Genomic DNA, 22,877 nt, shown 5'->3' with positions numbered 1-22,877 from the left:
AAAAAATACAAAAAACTAGCCGGGCGAGGTGGCGGGTGCCTGTAGTCCCAGCTACTCGGAGGCTGAGGCAGGAGAATGGCATAAACCCGGGAGGCGGAGCTTGCAGTGAGCTGAGATCCGGCCACTGCACTCCAGCCCAGGCGACAGAGACTCCATCTCAAAAAAAAAAAAAAAAAAAAAAGAGCATTAGTAACGAAATACTGTCCTGTTAACCTCTATCACTCAGGAAATTCCAGAAGTTTTAGAAGCTCTTGCATCAGACCAAATTTCATACACACACACACACACACACACACACACACACACACATATATATAGTAATGGCAAAAACCACAATTGCTTTTGCACCAACCTAATATGATTTTTTTCTTTTTTCCTGGTCATGTTTTTCTTGGAGACAGCCTCCCAAGTAGCTGGGACTGCAGGTTTGTGCCACCATGCCTGGCTAATTAAAGAAATTTTTTTTTGGTAAGAGATGGAGTCTTGCTGTGTTGCCCAAGCTGATCTCAAACTCCTGGGTTCAAGCGATCTTCTCACCTTGATCTCCCAAAACTCTGGGATTAAAGGTGTGAACCACTGCACTGGGCCTTGTTTAAAATATATATATATGTGTGTGTGTGTGTGTGTGTGTATGCGTATATAAAATATACATTAGATATAGCTTGTCTCTCTATATATACATGTTTATATATAAATATATACACATATATAAAATATATATACACATATTTTTATATATATAAAAAAAAATATATTTAGAGACAGGTTCTTGCTGTATTGCCCAGGCTAAACTTGAACTCTAGCCTCAAGCGATCCTAATCTTAAGTGATCCTCCGGCCCCCCGAGTAGCAGGGACTTCAGATGTGAACCACAGTGCCTGGCCATATTTCTTATTCTCTCGCAGTATCATGCTCTAAGCAGATGCCTTCTGTTCCTTTTCTAGCTGGCCTGCTGCTGTGGGTCTGCAGGCTGCTCTCTCTGCTGTGATTGCTGCCCCAGGATTCGGCAGTCCCTGAGCACCCGCTTCATGTACGCCCTCTACTTCATTCTGGTCGTCGTCCTCTGCTGCATCATGATGTCAACGACTGTGGCTCACAAGATGAAAGAGCACGTAAGTTTGTCCATGTTCAGCTCATCCTATTTCCAATGTTTGATGAGGGTGTGTGGGAAACACATGATTTAGAGGATGGGGCCCATGTACCCCCCTGTGTTTTGGGATATACCTGGTTTCCTTGAACCTTCCTGAAGCCTGCTCTATGTTTTCCAGGATCCAGTGTCTTCTGGCTAAACAGGAAAACCAAGCAACAGCTTGATCTTTAATAGTAGTGTAGATGCTATCTGATGCTTTTGGTGGAGAATTCTTCTTTTAATTTTTAAATTTTAAAACATTTGTGTAGATTCGTGGGTTACAAGTGCAATTTTGCTACATTGATATATTACCTTGTGGTGAAGTCAGGGCCTTTGGTGCCTCCAACCTGGGAGCAACACATGTTGTACCCACCAGGCAGCCTCTCATCATCCAGCCCTACAGCCCCTGAGTCCCCATTGTCCATCATTGTCCATCAATCATTGGACACATCATGGACACGTCATTGTCCATCACAATCGTCTGTTTGTCAGACAATTATGTATTTTATCTTAGCCTTGTTTATAGCTGTTCCTGATGAAATATACAATCTTTTCTTGTACACTTCTGTCCTTTTCCTTTGTTGTAGGATGGCTGCCAGGATTTTTTTCTTCTTTTTTTTTTAAGACAGAGTTTTGCTCTTGTCACCCAGGCTGGAGTGCAATGGCGTGATCTTGGCTCACTGCAACCTCCACCTCCCAAGTTCAAGCAATTCTTCTGCCTCAGCCTCCCTATTAGCTGGGAATACAGGTGCCCGCCACCACGGCCAGCTAGTTTTTGTAGCTTTATTAGAGACAAGGTTTCACCGTGTTGGCCAGGCTGGTCTTGAACTCCTGACCTCAGGTGATCTACCCACCTTGGCCTCTCAAAGTGCTGGGATTACAGGCCTGAGCCACTGTGCCTGGCCAGCTGCCAGGATTTCACATAGCAGCTGAAACACTTAATTTGGCCTATATGGGAAGTATGATAAAGCTTAGATATTCTCACAAATAATGGGGAATGGGTTATGGGGCATTTTCCACCTTTCTAGACAGGTTGCTTGTAGGGTGAGTGGTGTCTTCATGGGTGAGGGGTGGATTTTCAGCCATTCTTTGGTCAGAAGTAGGCCTGGTGTGTGATGCTGATAGAGATACATGTGGGACCTCTTTTTCTTGAATTTCCTTTTTTCCCCCATAGTAGGCCTCTTAGATCACAGGGGAATGTGGTGAAGATTTTGAGAGAGCCCAAGAAATAACACCATTCTTTGCCTCCTGGGTTCTAAGCAAATTGACAAAGAAGACTAAGATGTCAGCAGGTTGCCAAACGTCACCTTTATTCATCATAAAACTGATGTGAGACTCTGTGGCTCATATCTGCAGGGAAGCAGGCTTTTACTGAACCCCCAAATGACTCAGACTTACCCAGCAGGGCACCATCAGTGCCCGGGAAGGGCAGACTTCTTTGCAGAGGTGCAGTTTGCCAGGAAGAGAGAGCAGCAGGCATGTTCCCTTGGGGCAGCTCTTATTCTAGAGATAGAGGGAGAGGAAAGCCTTGTTGTCCAAATGTCATTTCCCCTTGCAAACTGACCACTCTGCACTGCATCTTCCCAGCTGAACAAGTGAGGAGGCGGAGGGGACTCTGGAGCAGGCTCTGATGGAGCTGCCCATAGTAGGGATGACATTGCCTGGGGCAACACCTGAGCAAATGTTCGCCGCAACCTGTGCTGAAACTAGGGCTATTTTATTTTTTTATTGATTGATTGATTTTTCTGTTGGGGGGGTGGGTGGAGTCTTGCTCTGTTGCCCAGGCTGGAGTGCAATGGCGTGATCTCAGCTCAGCTCACTGCAGCCTCCACCTCCCGAGTTCAAGCAATTCTCCCACCTCAGCCTCCTGTGTAGTTGGGATTACAGGCACGTGCTACCACACCTGGCTAAATTTTTGTATCCTTCTTTAGTAGAGATGGAGTTTCACCATGTTGGCTGGGCTGGTCCTGATCTCAAGTGACCTGCCCGCCTCAGCCTCCCAAAGTGCTGGGATTACATGTGTGAGCCACCATGCCTGGCCTTGAAACTAGGGCTATTTTAAATACACTCAAATATTTCAAAACAACCATTTTCTTAACAGGACTTTGTATATTCTTATTCATTAAAATAGGCCCTCTGAAGCTTTCTGTTGCATAGTGCTTTTATAATTATGGTTGTATGGTCTTGGATATAGTGGATACTATAGTGGAATTTGGGTTCCCCTCTGCTTGAAACATTGGTTCTGTCCTCAGTAAGACACTAGTGCGAGCCATGGGGTGTTCAAACTTGTGAGAAATGGAGCTTATAATTCAGAAGATAAGTTATGAAGTCTTCAAAGGTCTAAAACAAGGCAGAAATTAATAAGAGTCTCACTCTGTTGCCCAAGCTAGAGTGCAGTGACACAATCATGGCTCTCTGCAGCCTTGACCTCCCAGGCTCAATCGATCCTCCTGCCTCAGCCTTCTGAGTAGTTGAGACTACAAGCGTGAGCCGCCATGCTGGCTAATTTTTCTATCTGAAAGAGTAGGTTTTAACTCTTATTCTGAGCATCCACTTAATCTTCCATGTACTACTTTTGTGTTTTTTAAGTAATACAGTATTCTCTTTGTAAATTCAACAAGGTTGATTTTCTGAATCCATTAAGGTGGCTTAATGATCCACTGTGGTACTATGGTGGGAACTCTGGTGTGCACTGGATGTAGTGTGATCCCTGCCCTTAATAAATTTCTATTCTTTAATAGAATTAAGCCCTGCATCCAAAAAAACAAAATGTTACTATACAAATAGGTAGTATCCCTCAGTAGTGAATTTATTGAGACATTAGAGGGAGAGATAATTTGGGAGCCATTGGTATGTGTTTTAGGACATGAATTTCATAATGATAATATTAACACCTGATTACCATCCAAGTAACCTGCCCCATGAAACAGTTCCTAGCAATTCCAGTCAGTATTTATGCTTTCTGATGGTCACGGAACTTTTGAGAAGCAGAGGATGTTCACTGGTGTTGCTAGGAAAGGCTTCGTGAAATAAGTGACTTGTAGGGGTAATAATAAGTATTTTAATAGCTAATTATTGAGTGATACCATGTGTCAGGTTTTATTCTGAACACTTTACCTGTATTTTCTTAGTTCGTCAGCACTGTACTCACCTGAACAGTAGGTACTAGCATTACCCCTGCCCTACAGATGAGGAAACTGAAATATCCAGCCATTTAAATACCACACCCAAGGTCTCCAGCTATTAAATGGTGGGGTTGGGATTTGAACCTGGTCTGAATGTGTTGTTAGCTACGAGGTTGTGTGACTAGAGAGGAGGAAGAGGCACGTAGAGAAGGGCCAAGAGGAGAGGGGAGGTGAAATGGCCACATCTTGCAGGAATTGTAGTGCCAAGGTGAAGTGTTTGAACGTGGTGTGTGGTAAGTGGGAAGCCATTAGAGATTTTGGAGCAGGAGGCTATCATCATGGAAGCAGAGGGAGATATTTTGGGAGGTGAGCCTAGAGGTGGTGGTGGCAGTGGGCACAGGGTGACTTATGGTCAGAGAACAGAGAGAGGGAGAAAGAGAGGAAAGGGCAACCCTGATGCCCCTCACAGAGTCTCTTGTAAATGTTTCTATGCCTGTCCCCGAATGTACATATTTACAAATGGTTTGGCTGGGTGTCCTGCATAGGGAATGAGATCCCCGTGGGTGAAACCAATCCTTTTCCAGCTTTAGTGCCTCACAAGGGGCTGGCCATCTGGCCACAAAGTCAGCTTGTTTCGTGGCCTACAGAAGAGAGGCTGACTTCATCCTCAGGCGGTGCTTGCGGGCGGGGGTTGAAAGGTCCCCTTGTGGGGACGCACACTGGGCTCCTGCTGGAGTCCTCACCCCCTCTTTGTTGGCCGTGTAAGTGCCTGAGACTGTGACTGGAAGAGGAGAAAGAACTGCATGCTTGTAACGGCCCAGATGGGAGTGTGGAAGTGCCTCCTACCCAGCGTTCTGCCAGAGTCGCGTGGGCCTTTGGTATGTGGGTTAGGAGCGCAAGGGCAGCTCCCTTGTCAGTTATTTCCAGTTTTTGCCTTGGTTTCAGAATGTGGCCTGTGTTTAAGTTTGGAGACTGCAAGGGATGCTGGGCCAGACTTTGTCCTGCTTCTTTTCTTTAGGGAAACTCTTCTTTCCCAGGAGAACTTTGGCTCAGAGAAAGCTCCACTGTGCTGATTGAATAAGGCATGATTCTGTCTTCTCTTGGAGCATTTCCCCATCTCAAAACATAAGGGCTATTTATTTTGCAGGTCATTCTTGTTTTTAACCATGTCGTTTAAGCAGGTACACACTCATGAGATTTGATACCTGGGGGATTAAAAATCCATTTTAGAGGGCTGGATGTAGTGGCTCACGCCTATAATCCCAGCCGTTTGGGAGGCTGAGGCAGGCGGATCAGAAGGCCATGAGATCCAGACTATCCTGACTAATGTGGTGAAAACCCATCTCTACTAAACATACAAAAGTTAGCTTGGTGTAGTGGCACGCACCTGTAGTCCCAGCTACTCGGGAGGCTGAGGCAGGAGAGTTGCTTGAATCCAGGAGGCGGAGGTTGCAGTGAGCCGAGATTGCGCCACTGCACTGCAGCCTGGCGACAGAGTGACACTCCGTCTCAAAAAAAAAAAATAAAAGGTCCATTTTAGAATGTAGAATGCAAAGGGAAAAAAAGTGGGCAAGAAAGTAAAGCCTGCCGACCCAAACTGCTAAGTCAAGGTGTAACTTCTGTGTTTGAGGAAGATTCAGATTTAGGCACCCTGGGAAGCCACATGGGTGTTTAGGGAGGGAGGAGAAAGGAACGTTTTTGTTTCCTAGGGAGTAGGGGCCACTAAAACCTGTACTGGAGAAGGAAGGATGGGTGACCTGTGCAGCCCCCACTTTCTCCCCTGAGAGCTCAATGTGCCAGGCCAATGTAGGAAGAGCCATAGATATTCCCAGCCTGAAACATGTTAGATCTGTTTCCTTCATTCCATGTTACACTGTCCACTCCCTCCCCATCTTCCCCTCAAGCTCCCCAGCCCTAGGCAGCCACTAATCTATTTCATCTCTGTGGATTTGCCTATTCTAGATATTTCATATAAATTGAATCATATAATATATAGCCCTCTGTGCCTGCTTCGATTCCTTCCTTCCTAATTGAATCATATAATATATAGCCCTCTGTGCCTGGTTCGATTCCTTCCTTCCTTCCTTCCTTCCTTCCTTCCTTCCTTCCTTCCTTCCTTCCTTCCCTCCCTCCCTCCCTCCCTCCCTCATTCCCTCCCTCCCTCCTTCCTTCCTTCCTTTGTTTCTTTCTTTCTCTCTCTCTTTCTCTTTCTTTCTCTCTCTCTCTCTCTCTGTGTGTGTCTCTCTCTCTGTCTCTCCCTCTCTCTCCCAGATGGAGTCTTGCTCTGTCTCCCAGGCCAGAATGCAGTGGCACGATCTTCTGTCCCAGCCCTCCAAGTAGCTGGGATTACAGGTGCCTGCCACCACGCCCGGCTAAGTTTTATAATTTTAGTAGAGACGGGGTTTCACCATGTTGGCCAGACTGGTCTCGAACTCCTGACCTCATGTGATTCGCCTGCCTAGGCCTCCCAAAGTGCTGGGATTATAGGCATGAGCCACCGCGCCCGGCCCACTTAGCATGTTTTTAAGGCTCACACTCAGGTTGTAGCATATGTACTTCATTCCTTTAAGTGGCTAGATAATATTCTGTTGTATGAATATAACATATTTCATTTTTATTTTTATTTTTTTTTGAGATGGAGTTTCACTCTGTTGCCCAGGCTAGAGTGCAGAGGTGTGATCTCGGCTCACAGCAACCTCTGCCTCCCAGGTTCAGGCGATTCTCCTTCCTCAGCCTCCTGAGTAGCTGGGATTATAGGCACGTACCACCAGGCCTGGTTAATTTTTTATATTTTTGGTAGAGACAGGGTTTCACCATGTTGGCTAGACTGGCCTCGAACTCCTGACCTCAAGTGATCTGCCCGCCTTGGCCTCCAAAAGTGCTGGGATTATAAATATACCTATAACATATTTTATTTATCCATTTGTCAGTTGATGGATGTTTGGGTTGTTTGTACCTTTTGGCTATTATAAATTATGCTGCTATGAACATTCATGTACTGATTGTTGTATGGACATATGTTTTCATTTCTCTTGGGTTTATATCTAGGAGCGGAATTGCTGGATTGTGTAGTAACTTGAAGCTTTGGAGGAACCGCCATATTGTTTTCCAAAGTAGCTACGTCATTTTCCATTCCCGCCAGTAATGTGAGATATTCAGGATGAAGTCATGTATTAAAGTTCACATTTCTCCACACCCTCACCAACACTTAGTGGTACATCTTCTTTTATTTTAGTCACTGTAGTGTGTGTGAGACGGTCATCTCCTCTTTGCCTGTGCCTCTAACACTGCCCTCTGCCCTTCCTGTTTGCTTACTTTCCCCCAGGGCAGCTTGTTCATTTCTGGCTTTGATTATCCTATCCCCATATGTGTATCTGCTTGTCAAGACACCCTTCACTCAGGACAGTGCTGAGGACACTGGTAGATTATTTCTTCCTGCATCTCCACTTTTCTAGATCCTGTGTATACTTTTCCCCAGACTGGACATAAAAGTCTCAGGCTTCCACTCTGCATTCCAGTCAGTCACGAAGATTCAGCCACGCCCCCCTCCCTGGTGTTGTATATTACATTTGCCTTGTTTGAACTTGGGTAGTTCCCAAATGTGCCCAGCTGCCCTCAAACTTCTTTCTCCAGATCACTTAGCCCGTTAGTTAGGCTGAGCTGAAGGTGCTGTTTGCTACATTTCTCCCAGATGATACCCTGTTTCTAAATTCTGGGGTCACCACAGTGTAGTGACTGTAGGTTAATACAGTGGCTACTTTCCTTAAAAACAACTTGGATTTCCAAAGGCTATTCATAAGCTCATATTTTAGTCCCTTCACAGTGACATGTTAAAATACTTGAGTGGTTCTTGGAGTTGACAGAGTTCTTTGATTCGTTATGTTTGAAACTCTGAAACTGGGGAGATGAGCTACTTTATTTCCTATTTTTAACCTGAAGAATTAAAATAAATATGAAGCCATAATGGTAAATATTCCTTGTGGGAAGCCCTCCTTGTACTGGTTCCAGGGATCCAAAAATGCCTGAAACAAGGCCCCTTAAAGGAGCAAGTTAAAGAGATGAGTGGAAAACGACTGCAGCTCTTATGTATAGCAAGTGTTCTGCCTTGAGAAGAGACAGCAAATACGGTGGTGGTAAGTGTTCTACAGAGAAAACAATGATCTTCTTAGGATATAATTTGTTTTTTAAGTTTGTATAAATTTATGGGGGTACAAATGTAATTTTGTTACATTGATATATTGCTTAGGATATAATTTGAATACATTGTTAGAATTTTTTTTTTTTTGAGACAGAGTTTCACTCTTGTTGCCCAGGCTGGAGTGCAATGGCACGATCTCAGCTCACTACAACCTCCGCCTCCCAGGTTCACAGGATTCTCCTGCCTCAGCCTCCCGAGTAGCTGGGATTACAGGCACGCGCCACCACACCCGGCTAATTTTTGTAATTTTAGTAGAGACAGGGTTTCTCCATGTTGGTCAGGCTGGTCTCAAACTCCTGACCTCAGGTGATTCACCTGCCTCAGCCTCCCAAAGTGCTGGGATTACAGGTGTGAGCCACCACACCTAGCCCATTGTTAAGAATTTTTAAAAGCAGAAAAGTTCTAAGTGGTCATCTTAACCAACCTGTCTTTTGACAGGTGAGAAGCTGTGGCCCCGGAAATGAAGTGACTTGTCAGAACTGAGACACCAGGTATATCTGGGATTAGAACCCAGGGCTGCTGGTCGCCTGGCCAGTGTGTCTCCTATTTGTGCAAGTAGGTTTGCTTGTTGGTCAGATATTCACAGAAGTCACAGTAAATGCCTTTTGTCAAGCATATCCTTCCTCCACTTCCTAGACTTTCTTCTGGGCCCAGTGGTAAGAAGTATTACGTGTGGAAGTAGCACTGCCTGGGGCCCTCAGCAGCGCTCTTAGCTTAGTTACCTTTCCCATCTGCCTCCTTCCTGTTGTGATGACCAAAAACTGAGCTCAAGGGATGACTGTTATTCTGAAGTAGAAAACAGAGGTAGCCACAAAACTAGTATTTATTTATTTACTGGCTTTGCATGTAAAATAGAACTTGTTTTCAGGTTGTGTTTGGTATAACCATCTTTTTAAAACAAACATCATCAGTGAAAAATATTCCACTTTGATCCAAAATACTGTGCAGTTTGTCCCAGTGTAAAATGACGGGTCTTCATGCTGAAGCTGGCGAGTCTGGCTCTTGATTTTCCTTTGATATCTAGTGGTTGAATGTTCAGGGCACACTGTACCTGAGACCCGCATCAGGGGCTGGCATAGGCACGTTGAAACCCCAAGTAGAGCTAGCTCTCCGTTCTCAGCTTGTATGCTTTTGTATCAGAACAAGTGTCAAATGAACAATAACAAGAAAATATTGCTGACTCAGTTCTTTGATTCTGGAGTGCTTTTTTAAAATCCAGCTGAGATGGAGTGCTTTTCAAAAGCTCTCTTTCTGAATAGCAACTGAGTTCATGGTACTGTTTTACCTTATGTGTCAAATTATCAAGGAGGAAGTTTTTGAGATTAAAAGTGGGTTGGGACCATCGAACCTCAAGCCCATTGTAGAACTGAGGGAAAATTCTCACCATGGCCTTTTAGAATCTTCCTGTGGGGAACTGGCTTTGAGGTTTTGCCTCTTAAATCCTCTGAGTTCCCTCCCCTCCAAGTTAGGATGACTCTGGAGACATGTTTCCAAACAGTTTTGTCTTTTGGTCTAAATTTCATCCAGACATAACATGTAAGAGAAAGCAGGGAGTCCTCCCCCATACAAGTGGATGCCGGGAAATAGTGGTGGGAAATCGTTTTGTACTGGAGGCAGCAATTTGAACTAATGGATATCCTGCTGAGAGTCTTTTTTTGAGTGAACCAAGGACAAAGAGGTCTGATCCTTGTCCAGTAATAATGAGCTTGCCAGGAGGCAGCAAATTAGAAACAATACTTACTGCCCTTGGTCTGTGAGGATCCATTACCTGCACCTTTCAGGGAGCACCAGGTGTCAGCTGGATCTCTTTTAGGATTGGTCTGGCTGTGGATGGGAGAGAATGATAAAATGTGGGAATGAAACTTTTCCTGACACGTTTTTTTCTGTAATCGTCTAAAGCATCTGTTAAGCAACTGTCCACAGACAGGGCCTCGGAGTACCCTGCAGATAAACAGAACAGACAAGAGCTTTGGAAACGAGCATTGTCAACCATCATAAACATGGGGCTGGAGGGAACAGAGAAATGGCACAACGAAGAATGGAAGAAGATAAAGTAGCCTCAGAGCGATGGGAACAGGAAACAATGCATAGATACTGTGAATAGCTGAATCTTGATACTCTGCATAGAAATTTAATAGGATGGTTCTGTGACTTGATTAAACTGTAATCCGAGCTCATTCTTCAAAAGTTTAAAAAATTGCCTAGCTGTCATTCTTTCAAATGCAGGTGGAGAGCACCCCGAAAGGTGCTGGGGATTTCAGAGGTGCTGAGTAACACACAGTTATTATCCCCATAGAGCTGACCCTCAGGTAGGGTAGAAGAGAGCAATTTGGCAAGTGTGTCTGGACGGAGCCTGTGATGCTGAACTGTGTGTGTCTGAAAGTTAAAAATATGTGAACTCCATTAGTGGATATTGGACAGTGGTGTCGGCTCAGCTATGACTCGGCTGACCTTCGGGGTCACATGGTAACTCAGGAATGCTCTCCCCATTCTGGAGACAGAGCTGAGGTGCCTGGGAGGTTTATAAAAGGGAATGAAGTGTTTTTGCCTCCTCAGCAGGGCTGAGCATAATCACAAGGGGTTGGGTATTCTGGGGGTGTGGTTTTAAAATTTCAGCAAGACTGTCTCTGCAGTCTTCAAATAAATCTAAAATTATCTTTCGACATGCTGGCTTTCATCAGTGTGGGGTTTATTTTTGGTTCCATGGGGTGTGTTTGTGTGACAGATGTGAGGACGTTTTCTGTTCCAGCTATTGACGGCTTCTGAGCCACAGAGATGAGCACTGGAAGCTCATAAGACACGTTCTCCCCCCATTCCTTCCCACCCCATCTGAAAAACTTTCTGTGGGTGGATAAATTAAGGTACTTTATTTTCTGCTAAAAAAAAATGACATATGGGAGATGTACAGTTTGATTCACTTAAGGCCCAAGTTTCATTTGAGGACAGCCCTGAAGAGGGGAAGAGTCTCATGGGAGAAGGCAGGAGTGGAGGGTTGGGACAGCTGGAATGCAGCCCAAAGGAGCTGCTCCTTTGGCTCTTGATTTGCCGAGTAAGTTATCACCAGTTGTCACTTGCTTTTGAAATGTGCATTTGTACTTAAGCAGTTAAGAGTTAGGCACAGCTCCTCAGCTATTCTTCCTAGCAGCGCAGGGGTGAGGCAGACTTTTCCTACAAAGAGCCAGCTAGTACACACTGGAGGCCCTGTGGTCTCTGTAGCAGCTCTCGCCTTTGTAGTGCAAAAGCAGCCAAAACAATATGCCAGCCAATGGCATGGCCAGCCAACAAGTGTGGCTGCGTTCCAATAAAACTTTATTTACATAAATAGGAGGCTAGCTGGATTTGACCCACTGGCTGTCGTTGGCTGACTCCTGTGTTAGACCCTCCATGGTCTTACATGTGTTATGTGCAGTTATTCTCCCGTCTTCCTCAAAAGGGAAACGTCAGTGGCCTAAACATTGTGCTCAGAGTACCCAAGTTCTTGCTTAAGTTGCAGATAACTGACGAGGCTGTGTGAACCACATACTGGGTAGACTAGGTAAGAATAATGTGGCAGTAAATTAGTATGACATGTTTAATAGTAATTATGTGTGTGCGGCATTTTGGAATAAATGGCAAATTGTTTACAGGTTAAAAAAAAAAGTCATTTTTTTTCTTTCTTTTTGTTTTAGAGACAGGGCCTTGCCCTGTTGCCCAGGCTGGAATATGGTGGCACGATCATGGCTCACTGCAGGCTTAACCTCGTGGGCTCAAGCGATTCCCTGCTTCAGCCTGCTGAGTAACTGGCACCATAGATGTGCACCACAATGCCTGGCTTTTTTTTTTTTTTTTTTTTTTTGTAGAGATGGAGCCTCCCTATGTTGCCCAGGCTGGTCTCATACTCCTAGGCTCAAAGCGACGATACTCCTTCCTCAGCCTTCCAAAGTGCTGGGATTATAGGTGTGAGCCATTGTGCCTAGCCAGTTGTCTTTTTATGTATTCTGTCAAAAGACAAAATTACAAATTTAGTTGGAAAGTTGAACTGGATTTTATTTGTGATTCTAGAATGTGAAGTAGAGCAAGTGTTCCAGTTAGCTGAGCAGAGGAGGGTGTCTTTATAGGCAGAAAAGGCTTGAAAAAAGCAGAAACAGAACAAAGGTTTAAAACAGAGAGGATTTCCTTATTAGGCAGACTCACATTGACTGGAATCTTTCAGTGTTTTTTTTGTTTGTTTGTTTTCGGTTTTTGTTTTTAAAGAAAACTGGTCCTCAAATTCAATGGCACTTAGTACAAGTGGCTTCATTTTGGTTTGGTCTGGTCTGCTGGGGACTAGTGCAGGAGTCAAAAACAATGGCCTCTCCTACTAAACTTTAACAATCCAAACCAAGCATTTTGCTGATCCAGGAAGAAGCAGGGATGGAGAAAACGACCGACCGTCTGGGCGCCCTAGTTCCTCAGCTGCAGGGCACTGTCATTCAATTCCAGGTCTGATATAAGAAAGATGCTGGGGCCAGAAACTTAAATGTCTGCCATGTCCTGGTTCCCACCACTAGAACTGGGGAACAGGTAATGGGGCTCGCCAATCTTGAGGTTATAGGTATGCTGTAGAGTCCTGTCTTTTGGGGAATATTAGGTCCTAATGTCCTGCCTAAGGCAAACATCATGACTAGTCTGAATTAACCGTGAAAATACTTGAAATATCCATGAAGTACAGCATAGTTTTGTGCGTACAGCATTTCACTAGTAGAACGTTAGCTCCTTTTAGCATGAACTTTTACCCTGTTTTATTCACAGGTCGTATCCTCCTAATTTAGAGTGATACCTGCACATAGTAGATGGGAATGAGTGTATGGATGATCAGACTCTATGCTGTAATACATGTGTATAATTATGTCATGTAACATATAGTATGGAATGAAGATAATACATGCAAACTCTGAATTCACTGGATTTTTACAAATTATATGTTCATGTTTGTAATCCCAGCACTTGGCAGACCAAGATGGGAGGATCACTTGAGCCAAGAGTTCGAGACCAGCCTGGGCAACGTGACGAAACCCTGTCTCTACAAAAAATACAAAAATTAGCCAGGCATGGTGGCGCATGCCTATAGTCTCATCTACTTGAGAGGCTGAGGTGGGAGGATTGCTTGAGCCAGGGAGGTGGAGGTTGCAGTGAGCCGAGATTGTGCCATTGCACTCTAGCCTTGGTGACAGAGTGAGACCCTGTCTCAAAAAAAAAAAAAAAAAACTGAAGACAGTTATGTAAATAGTTGAACTTGCAAATAATGTATCACCACTGTATTCCACGTCCACACATTTAAGAAGAAAGCAAGCTAATTTTGACTGAGTGAGGTGGCTCCCACCTATAATCCCAGCAGTGTGGGGATGCTGTGGTGGGAGGATCTTGTGAGACCAGGAATTTGAGACCAGCCTGTGCAACATAGTAAGACCCTGTCTCTACAAAAAGTAAAAAAGTAGCGGATGTGTTGGCATGCACCTCTAGTCCCAGCTGCTGGGAAGACTGAAGTGGGAGGGTGGCTTGAGCCCAGGAGTTTGAGGCTGCAGGGAGCTATGATTGTGCCACTGCACTCCAGCCTGAGGGACAGAGCAAGACCCCTTCTCTATTAAAATTAAAAAAAAAAAAAAAAAGAGGCTAGCAGATTTGAGGCTGGCTTAGACTTAGACTATAAGCATGTGTTTTCTCTAAATGGTTAGAATAGAAAGACCTGCATGTTTCAGCAGTTAGTCCTCTCTTTGTAGAAATTTCACATTTCTGTGTTCAAGAGATATCTTTCCATCAGCCGTGTTCACCTCAGGGCAGCCCAGTGTCTTCTGTTAGAGCCTGTGTTCTGTGTGGGGCCATAACCATATTTTCTAGCCGAAACAGAAGTTCAGACCTCCGTAGCTGTGGTTTTAAGTTGTCTTGAGTTAGGAATAGATTTATGTGTTGGGCTCAGAGGGCCCTATTCACTCTCTTCCTGGCTTTAGTTTTAGGGGTAGTGCTTACAAAGACCCTCAGAAATCTGGAAGATTGACTTGTTGACCCTGCGGGGGCAGCACGGGAGTACCTGGCTGAGACATGGTGTGTCCCTGGCTCTGCCTCTCTTGCCGGCACCTCCACTCTTCTCTTCCGCTGTCTCTATTACCCCCAATTTCAGAGTTTCCAAAACCCTCCTTATGGAGCGTTTGGCAGTATCCGTCCAAATTTTAAATGTACTGACTTTATGACTTCTGTCATAAAGCTGACTTTATGTCCTTCTCAACACTTTACATGTGAACAGAGAGATACACATAAGGATGATATCCATGGTACATTGTTCATAATAGTGAAAAAAAAATCAGAAAAAAACTAAATGCCTATCAGCAGGATAACAAACTAGATTAGAATCAATCAAGTTGTAGAATTCTAAATTTTTATTTATTTTTCTGAGACAGGGTTTTGCTCTGTTGCCCAGACTAGAGTGCAGTGGCGCAATCATGGCTCACTGCAGCCTCAACCTTCTGGGCTGAAGTGATCCTCCAACCTCAGTCTCCTGAACTCTTGGGCTCAAGAGATGCTCCTACCCCAGCCTCCTGAGTAACTGGGACTATAGGCATGCACTACCATGCCTGGCTGATTTTTTAATTTTTTATAGAGATGGGGTCTCTCACTGTGCTGCCCAGGCTGTTCTTGAACTCCAGGGCTCAAGTGATCCTCCTGCCTTGGCTTCTCAAAGTGCTGGGATTACAGGTGTGGGCCACTGGGCCCAGCCTAGAATTCTATGTAGTATGTAAGAAGATGCAAATAGATTTATGTGTTAAACATACAGCAACCTCCAAGACATAATGAATGTAGAATAATGGCACAGCAAAGGGTCTAGAAAGATCCACTCACACCTGGGGACAGTGGCACCTCTAGGGAAGCAATCAAGTTAAAATAGAGGCATTCTTTGGGAGGCCAAGGCGGGCGGATCACGAGGTCAGGAGATCGAGACCATCCTGGCTAACATGGTGAAACCCCGTCTCTACTAAAAAATACCAAAAAAAAAAACTAGCTGGGCGAGGTGGCGGGCGCCTATAGTCCCAGTTACTCGGGAGGCTGAGGCAGGAGAATGGCGTGAACCCGGGAGGCAGAGCTTGCAGTGAGCCGAGATCCGGCCACTGCACTCCAGCCCTGGAGACAGCGCAAGACTCCGTCTCAAAAAAAAAAAAAAAAAAAAAAAAAGATGGTCAAGGACACTGGGTTATTTGTGTTTTTATTATAATTTACACATTTGGCAGTAAAAATATAATTGTTTTGCTTATATAAGTGCAAATAAATAAAATTGAGAATAATCCTTTGCAGTTAGATTTCTTTTTTTCTTTCTTTCTTTCTTTTTTTTTTGAGACGGAGTCTTGCTCTGTCTCCCAGGCTAGAATGCAGTCGTGCAATCTCGGGGCACTGCAAACTCTGCCTCCCGGGTTCAAGCGATTCTCCTGCCTCAGCCTCCCAAGTAACTGGGATTACAGGTGCCCACCACTGCGCCCAGCTAATTTTTGTGTTTTTTAGCAGAGACAGGGTTTCACCATCTTGGCCAGGCTGGTCTTGAACTCCTGACCTCGTGATCCACCCACCTCTGCCTCCCAAAGTGCTGGGATTACAGGCGTGAGCCACCGTGCCCAGCCTTGCAGTTAGTTTTCTTGAAAGTGTGGGTAGTATGCTCACCAGGTGCACTTCCTGATGGTCTCCTCAGTCTGGAGCTCAGCTGCTGCTTCCACGGTGCTCTAGAGAATGTTCCCATCGAGGTTCCAGATGACTGACTCCTTGCTGCCAAATCCAGTGTTACATCAGAGTCCTCATCACATTTGCCCTCTTGGCCATATTTGACACTGCCGACGCCTCTTTCAACTTCTCTCTTGCCTGGCACTTTTTCAATTTCCTCCTCAGATTTTTTTCTTCTTCCCAGCTCCTAAAGGTTTGTATTCCCCAGGGTTCTGTGCTTGGCTCACCTCCGTCTCCCTGCTCACTTGCACATTCTGTCTGGTTGCCTCCTTTGCTGTGTCCACTTCCAAATCTTTTTAGTTGAGCTCTTTCTAGAGCACTCTTGTTTAGTCATCCTCCCACACTTCTTCATACAGGCACCTCCAGTGCAACCTGTTATTAGGTGAATTACTGCTCCACCACCCCGAAACTGCTCGCCTGCAGTTCCTATCCATGATTGGCCTGCCAACCTAAAAACAAGTTCCTAGGCCTCGGTTCTTCGACCTTTATTATAGTCCACATCAAATCAGGAAGCAGACCTGTATCTATTCTACAGCCCCCAACCCCCACTGCTGCTGCCTCTTTGAAGAGCTACAAAACTTTTCTCTGGGAAAATTGTTTTTCTTTCATAATCAGTAACTGGTGTGGTTCTTGTTTGCACCATCTGCCTTTAGTTTTTTTTTGTTTGTTTGTTTTGAGACGGAGTTTTCGCTCTTGTTGCTCAGGCTGGAGTGCAATGGTGTGATCTTGGCTCACCATGACCTCCACCTCCTGGGTTCAAGCGATTCTCCTGCCTCAGCCTCCCGAGTAGCTGGGTTTGCAGGCATGCACCACCACGCCCGGCTAATTTTGTGTTTTTTTAGTAGAGATGGGGTTTCTCCATGTTGGTCAGGCTGGTCTTGAATTCCCGACCTCAGGTGATCTGCCTGCCTCAGCCTCCCGAAGTGCTGGGATTATGGGCGTGAGCCACCGCGCCCAGCCTTCTGCCTTCAGTTTTCCCTAATTCTCTCCATGGAGATTGAAATGAGTTGAATCCTGTTCTGCATCTGTGGAGGAGCCTTCTTCCCATAGTCATTAGTCTTCTGTGAGTTGTCTCCTTTGGAGCTTGTTGTTTAACAGTTTGCTTAGAGTTGCTTTCTGGCTGCTTAATCCTCTCTATGAATCTCTGATCTTGACAAAATATTCATGGTGGAGGAAGAGCTGTGAACTCGCAGTCTCAGTCTTTGCATGCTTTTTGAGATTAATTTTCATTCCTCTTTTGGCTTTTAATAATGATACAATGTAGATTTTTCTATTAAAAATGCTCACATAACCCAAAGAAAAGAGAAGCCAGTACTGGTTGTTGTTATTGTGTATTAAATAGCCCCAGATCCCCCAAAGGGCCTCAAAGGCAATCACTTACTGAGAAATGAGCCTTGGTTGCCAAGAGGCTGCGTAAGGAAAGAGGGAAGCTGATTTTAGTGTTCCCCATTTCATGGCTGTTGTCCACTGGCCAATCACAGGAAGTCATCAGTGCGGTGGGCCCTGGAAGTACTTCATGGAGAAAAACAAACTGTTCTGGAAAGTTTGAAGATGAATGGAATATCAGAAAAGGGAGAGGCAGACTGGGAGACATTCTAGGTTCTGAAATGCATTTTCAAGTGAGGGATATTAAACAGAACTTGTAAATCTAGTTCTTCTAGTTTTTATGAACTTCATTTATCCCTCATGCTGAGCTGCCCAAAGCCTTCTTTGAAATTTGATATTAATATAATGAAATGTAAGAATAATTAGCTTTGCTAATATTGCATTTTCTTTTTTCTTTCTTTCTTTTTTTTTTTTTTGAGACGGAGTCTTGCTCTGTCGCCCAAGCTGGAGTGCAGTGGCGCAATCTCAGCTCACTGCAACCTCTTCCTCCTGGGCTCAAGCTAGTCTCCTGTCTCAGCCTCGTGAGTAGTTGGGACTACAGGCGTGTGCCACCACGCCAGGCTTCTTTTTGTATTTTTAGTAGAGATGGGGTTTCACCATGTTAGCCAGGCTGGTCTCGAACTCCTGACCTCAGGCAGTCTGCCTACCTTGACCTGCTCAAATGCTGGGATTACAGGCGTGAGCCACCGCGCCTGGCCTAATATTAACTGAGTCTCGCTCTGTCGCCCAGGCTAGAGTGCAGTGGTGTGATCTCGGCTCACTGCAAACTCTGCCTCCTAGGTTCACGCCATTCTCCTGCCTCAGCCTCCCAAGTAGCTGGGACTACAGGTGCCCGCTGCCACGCCCGGCTAATTTTTTTGTACTTTTAATAGAGACGGTGTTTCACCGTGTTAGCCAGGATGGTCTCGATCTCCTGACCTCGTGATCTGCCCACCTCGGCCTCCCAGAGTGTTGGGATTACGGGTGTGAGCCACCGCACCTGGCAATATTGCGTTTTCTAATTTCAAGTAACACTACTACACAACTACAACTTTCATCTACTTCCTCTCCATTTCTTAAGAAGCCACTCCCAAAACTCCCAAAACTTATACATGTTTTCTATGTTTATAGCATCTGGGCCCCTGGCCATTTAGACCTGTAGGTCTTCCTGTAGCTTTTTTGTTGTTTATTTGCCTGGGATTGAAGTTGTTTTAGGGACATAGCTAGCATCTCTCCTGTGTAAACAGAATTACGTGAATTTTCTTCTTGCTTGCATCTTGTTGAGTTTATTACTTGTTTTCATGTTTTGGAAATGTTTTTCCTAATTTGTGAGATCACAATGCTTTCTTCTGGATGGTGGCTAGGTCTCTGAAGGACAAGTAGCGAGTGCTATTTTTTGGACCTCAGTTCTAATATAAATGTACCAAGAAAGATTCACCTTATTGACAGGCCGAGCATGGTTATTGACAGGCCGAGCGTGGTGGCTCATGCCTGTAATCCCAACACTTTGGAGGTCCGAGGTGGGTGGATCACCTAAGGTCGGGAGTTCGAGATCAGCCTGGCCAACATAGTGAAACCCCATACCTACTGAAAATATAAGAAGTTAGCCGGGCGTGGGGGTAGGCGCCCGTAATTCCAGCTACTCGGGAGGCTGAGGCAGGAGAATCACTTGAACCTGGGAGGCAGAGGTTGCAGTGAGCTGAGATTGCACCACTGCACTCTAGCCTGGGTGACAAGAGTGAAACTCTTATCTTTTTTTTTTTTAAAGAAAGTTAATCTTTCAATCCAAAGTTAGTAGATCCTTTGGTAAAGTGAATAGAGCATCTACTGGGTTCTAAGATGTTCAGTTTCCCACCTTGTTTAAATTGGAATGCATTAGTTTGTGGATTGTGTAATGTGCCTGAGTTTCTTCCCTGAAATTCTTTTTATATAATATAATAGTGCTTTAGAATTAAAGAAGCTAACTTAATGACTACTTTGGGTTAGGAACTGTGATAAGCACTTCACAGGCATTATCTGATGTCATTCTCAGGCAAGTCCGTGAAATGGGTGTCGGTATTGTTTCATTTTACAGGTAGCACTTGAGGCTCAGGATGTACATGTGTGTAGCTAGCTCAAGTTAGCAATGGAGTTAGGATTGGAAGTCTTATGAGCTATTTATTCTTACTTGATAGTTTGTGGTTTTGAGTTTGGTTGCTTTGAGGATTGAAAGGAAACGCTTTGCTCTCAGGGGTCTGTATAGAAACAACATACAGGCTGGGCGCGGTGGCTCACGCCTGTAATCCCTGTACTTTGGGAGGCTGAGGCAGGCAGATCACCTGAGGTTAGGAGTTCGAGACCAGCCTGGCCAACATAATGAAACCCCATCTCCTAAAAATTCAAAAATTAGCTGGGCATAGTGGTGTGTGCCTGTAATCCTAGCTACTTGGGAGGCTGAGGCAGGAGAATCGCTTGAACCTGGGAGGCGGAGGTTGCAGTGAACTGAGATTGCACCACTGTACTCCAGCCTGGGCAACAGAGCAAGACTCTGCCTCAAAAAAAAAAAAGAAACAACATACAATGTGTGAGCCTCGCTTAAGTGCCCTGTCCTTGGGTGCCCAGAGCCAGACTTAAGAGGTAACACCCTTAGCAGGCACGTCCCCTTCACCCTGTGGTGTGGAATTTGTATGTGATGTATTTTTTCTTTTTCCAAAACTGGAGTGGACTTTGGAACAGCAAATATTTAATCGGAGCAAATTCCCCTTGCCAGAATCCTGCTAGCTTGTTCACCTTGGAGATTCTTTGTCCGAAAATACTCACCACATACTGAAAACTAAATGTGCTAAGTCACCCACAGAGCATAAAGGAGGTCTTGGTTAGGATTTGGAGCAGGGGGTTGTTTACCTGCTTTTGATGAATATACAGTGCCAATGTACTCACCCTTTGATGAGCCTTAAAGGGCCAGATTCTGGAGTAAACAAACAAGGGAGGGGATTTGTTGGGGATGATGGCTCAGCCTGCTGCTGTTAGCATTCTCCTTGAAATGAATTTTGGAGGAAGAAAAAAGAGAGGTAGGGAGGTAGAGAAGGTCTAAAGGTGAAAGATGGGCTGGTGTAGATGGAAGAGGAGCTAACGTGCATGTGTTATGGGGGAGATGTGGTTCAGGAATTCGAGTTGCTGATGGAGTGGAAGAGAGAAGGTGGGGAAAAAATAATTTAATGAATGTTTTAGAGCAATAAATCCTGTGTAAATGAAACAGCCTAATGAATGAGGTGGTATGGCTTCTCCATGAATGTAGTTTTTACAGATTTAAAGCAATATTACCTCCTCGTTACTGGCACTACTCATACAGGTGTAACTTTTGTTTTGGGTTAGACTCTGAAACATTCATTTGTGTGTGTCCCTTACCATATTTCAGCACCTGAAAAATTTAACCATGCTGTTTGGTTACTCATGTTTAAACACAGCTAAAAATTCAGGTTCCTCCAGAAAGCACCTGTGTGACTGACTTCTTACCTGCCTGCGGGTGCTTCATGTATCCAGCCCCAATTGCGATTCTAAAGCAATTTCCAGACCAGACTGTTCTCGCTGGGATGCCCCTTGGTGATACCCTAAGAGCAAACTTCTGCTCTGTTCTTCACTTCTGCTGTCTGTCCCCTGCCCATTGTACTCCTCCCTCCACCCCAAACAGCAATGCCATAAAAAAAAAAGAAGAAAACAAAAGAGCTTTATCTGATTCTTCTACTTCATTCTTGATTCTTGTCATCTATGCTGTCCTGCCAATTGTGAGCTCTACCTGCAGAATCTCTGGTTTCTCTGCCTGGGGTTACCTTCTTCACCTGTTCCCATTGGCCTTCAGACTTGTCCCCTTGCCTCAAGTCTGTACCCTTTCACTACGTTCTTCCACTTTGTAGCCAAAGATGTTCTAGCTTCAGTAGTGCTTTTTCCCTTGCTTATAGGATAGGGGCCCGACTGCTAAGCCTGGCATGCACCTGGCCCTTCCCAGCAAGACTTTGCTTTCGTAGGGAAGGGAAAAATGGCTCCCTTCCACTCTTCTAGGTTTTTTCTCTGGGAAGCAAATTAAATTAACATAAGACCAATTACAGGAGAAAAAGCAATTTTAAAAAGGGTCAGATAGGCTGAGCATGGTGACTCACACCTGTAATCCCAGGACTTTGGGAGGCCGAGGTGGGCAGATCATTTGAGGCCAGGATTTCAAGACCAGCCTAGCCAACATGGCGAAACCCCATCTCTACTAAAAATACAAAAATTAGCCAGGCGTGGTGGCGAGTGCCTGCAATCCCAGCTACTCAGGAGGCTGAGGCAGGAGAATCACTTGAACCTGGGAGGCAGAGGTTGCAGTGAGGTGAGATTGTGCCACTGCACTCCAGCCTGGGCAACCGAGTGAGACTCTGTCTCAATTAAAAAAAAAAAAAAAAGGTCAGATGATAGAAGCTCATAGCATCTTGAGCTACAGAGAGGAATAGGGGCTTGGGGCCTCGGAGTTGCTGGCAACACATAATGGGAAGGTGAGGGGAAGAAATGTATGGTGAATAAACATCTGATACACTTTACTAATGTAGATTTCCTCTATAGATGTAAATTTTTTGTATAAAACAGCAGCTTTGCAGAGCTACTTCTGTGTCTGCAGCTTCTCAGAATAACGAGCTTGAAATATGCAAAGAAGAATATTTTAGGGTGGCATATCTTGGTTTTTGTGAGTGACGCCAAGGTCAGAGGTAACCAGGTCCACGAACATTTGTGTCTTTCCACAGTGTTGGACTTTTATTGATGCTATTTCAATTACAAAAGCCACCAGCTATGTGGAGTTCCCAGGGAGGCAATTCTTAGTACTTCTCATCCACTCATTAGATCTGTAGGCACACAGGTTCCAGCCTCTGCACCAGCCAGTCAGTATTGCAAACCTTACACAATCGTATACTCTGTCAATATGTAAATGTTACTGATTAAACATTGCACAACAAACAAAATAACATTTGACATTAAGAGAAAGGGAATAGGAAAAGGGTTAATGAACTAGTCCAGGGAGAGCAACAAAGAAAAAAAGAATTTCCTGGTCTGGGCTGGTCAATCTGGTTGGTCGTATAAGAAAGTCTTTGATGTGGGCATAGCCTTCAGGGGCAGATGCCAGGTGCTTGTCACTAGTTACAATGGTACCTACCCTTTTTATGGCCACAGAGTCCTCCAGTGAGGACTGATAGTTGAAGACTGTGCTTGTTTATCTACTTATCTGGTTGGACACAGTCTTCATTTATCAAGAAAAACATCTTGTCTCTGTTGTGACAAAATGGCGTAAAAAAAGTCACAAAAAATGTACAGTTTTAGGAATTTGCTGAAAACAA

General features: G+C 44.8%; 1 protein-coding gene across 1 annotated transcript in view; it reads left to right on the top strand.

Moving 5' to 3' along the window:
* Positions 1–22,877, top strand: part of SERINC5 (serine incorporator 5) — a 122,499-nt gene that overhangs the window by 52,599 nt on the left and 47,023 nt on the right. Inside the window, exon 2 of the mRNA XM_023214946.2 lies at positions 944–1,111. Within this exon, the coding sequence (XP_023070714.2) occupies positions 944–1,111 (168 nt within the window). The remainder of the gene's footprint in view (positions 1–943; positions 1,112–22,877) is intronic.

The sequence above is a fragment of the Piliocolobus tephrosceles genome, chromosome 4, assembly GCF_002776525.5.
Source record: "Piliocolobus tephrosceles isolate RC106 chromosome 4, ASM277652v3, whole genome shotgun sequence".
Classification (NCBI taxonomy): Eukaryota; Metazoa; Chordata; class Mammalia; order Primates; family Cercopithecidae; genus Piliocolobus; species Piliocolobus tephrosceles.
This window is presented reverse-complemented; position numbering and strand designations above follow the sequence as displayed.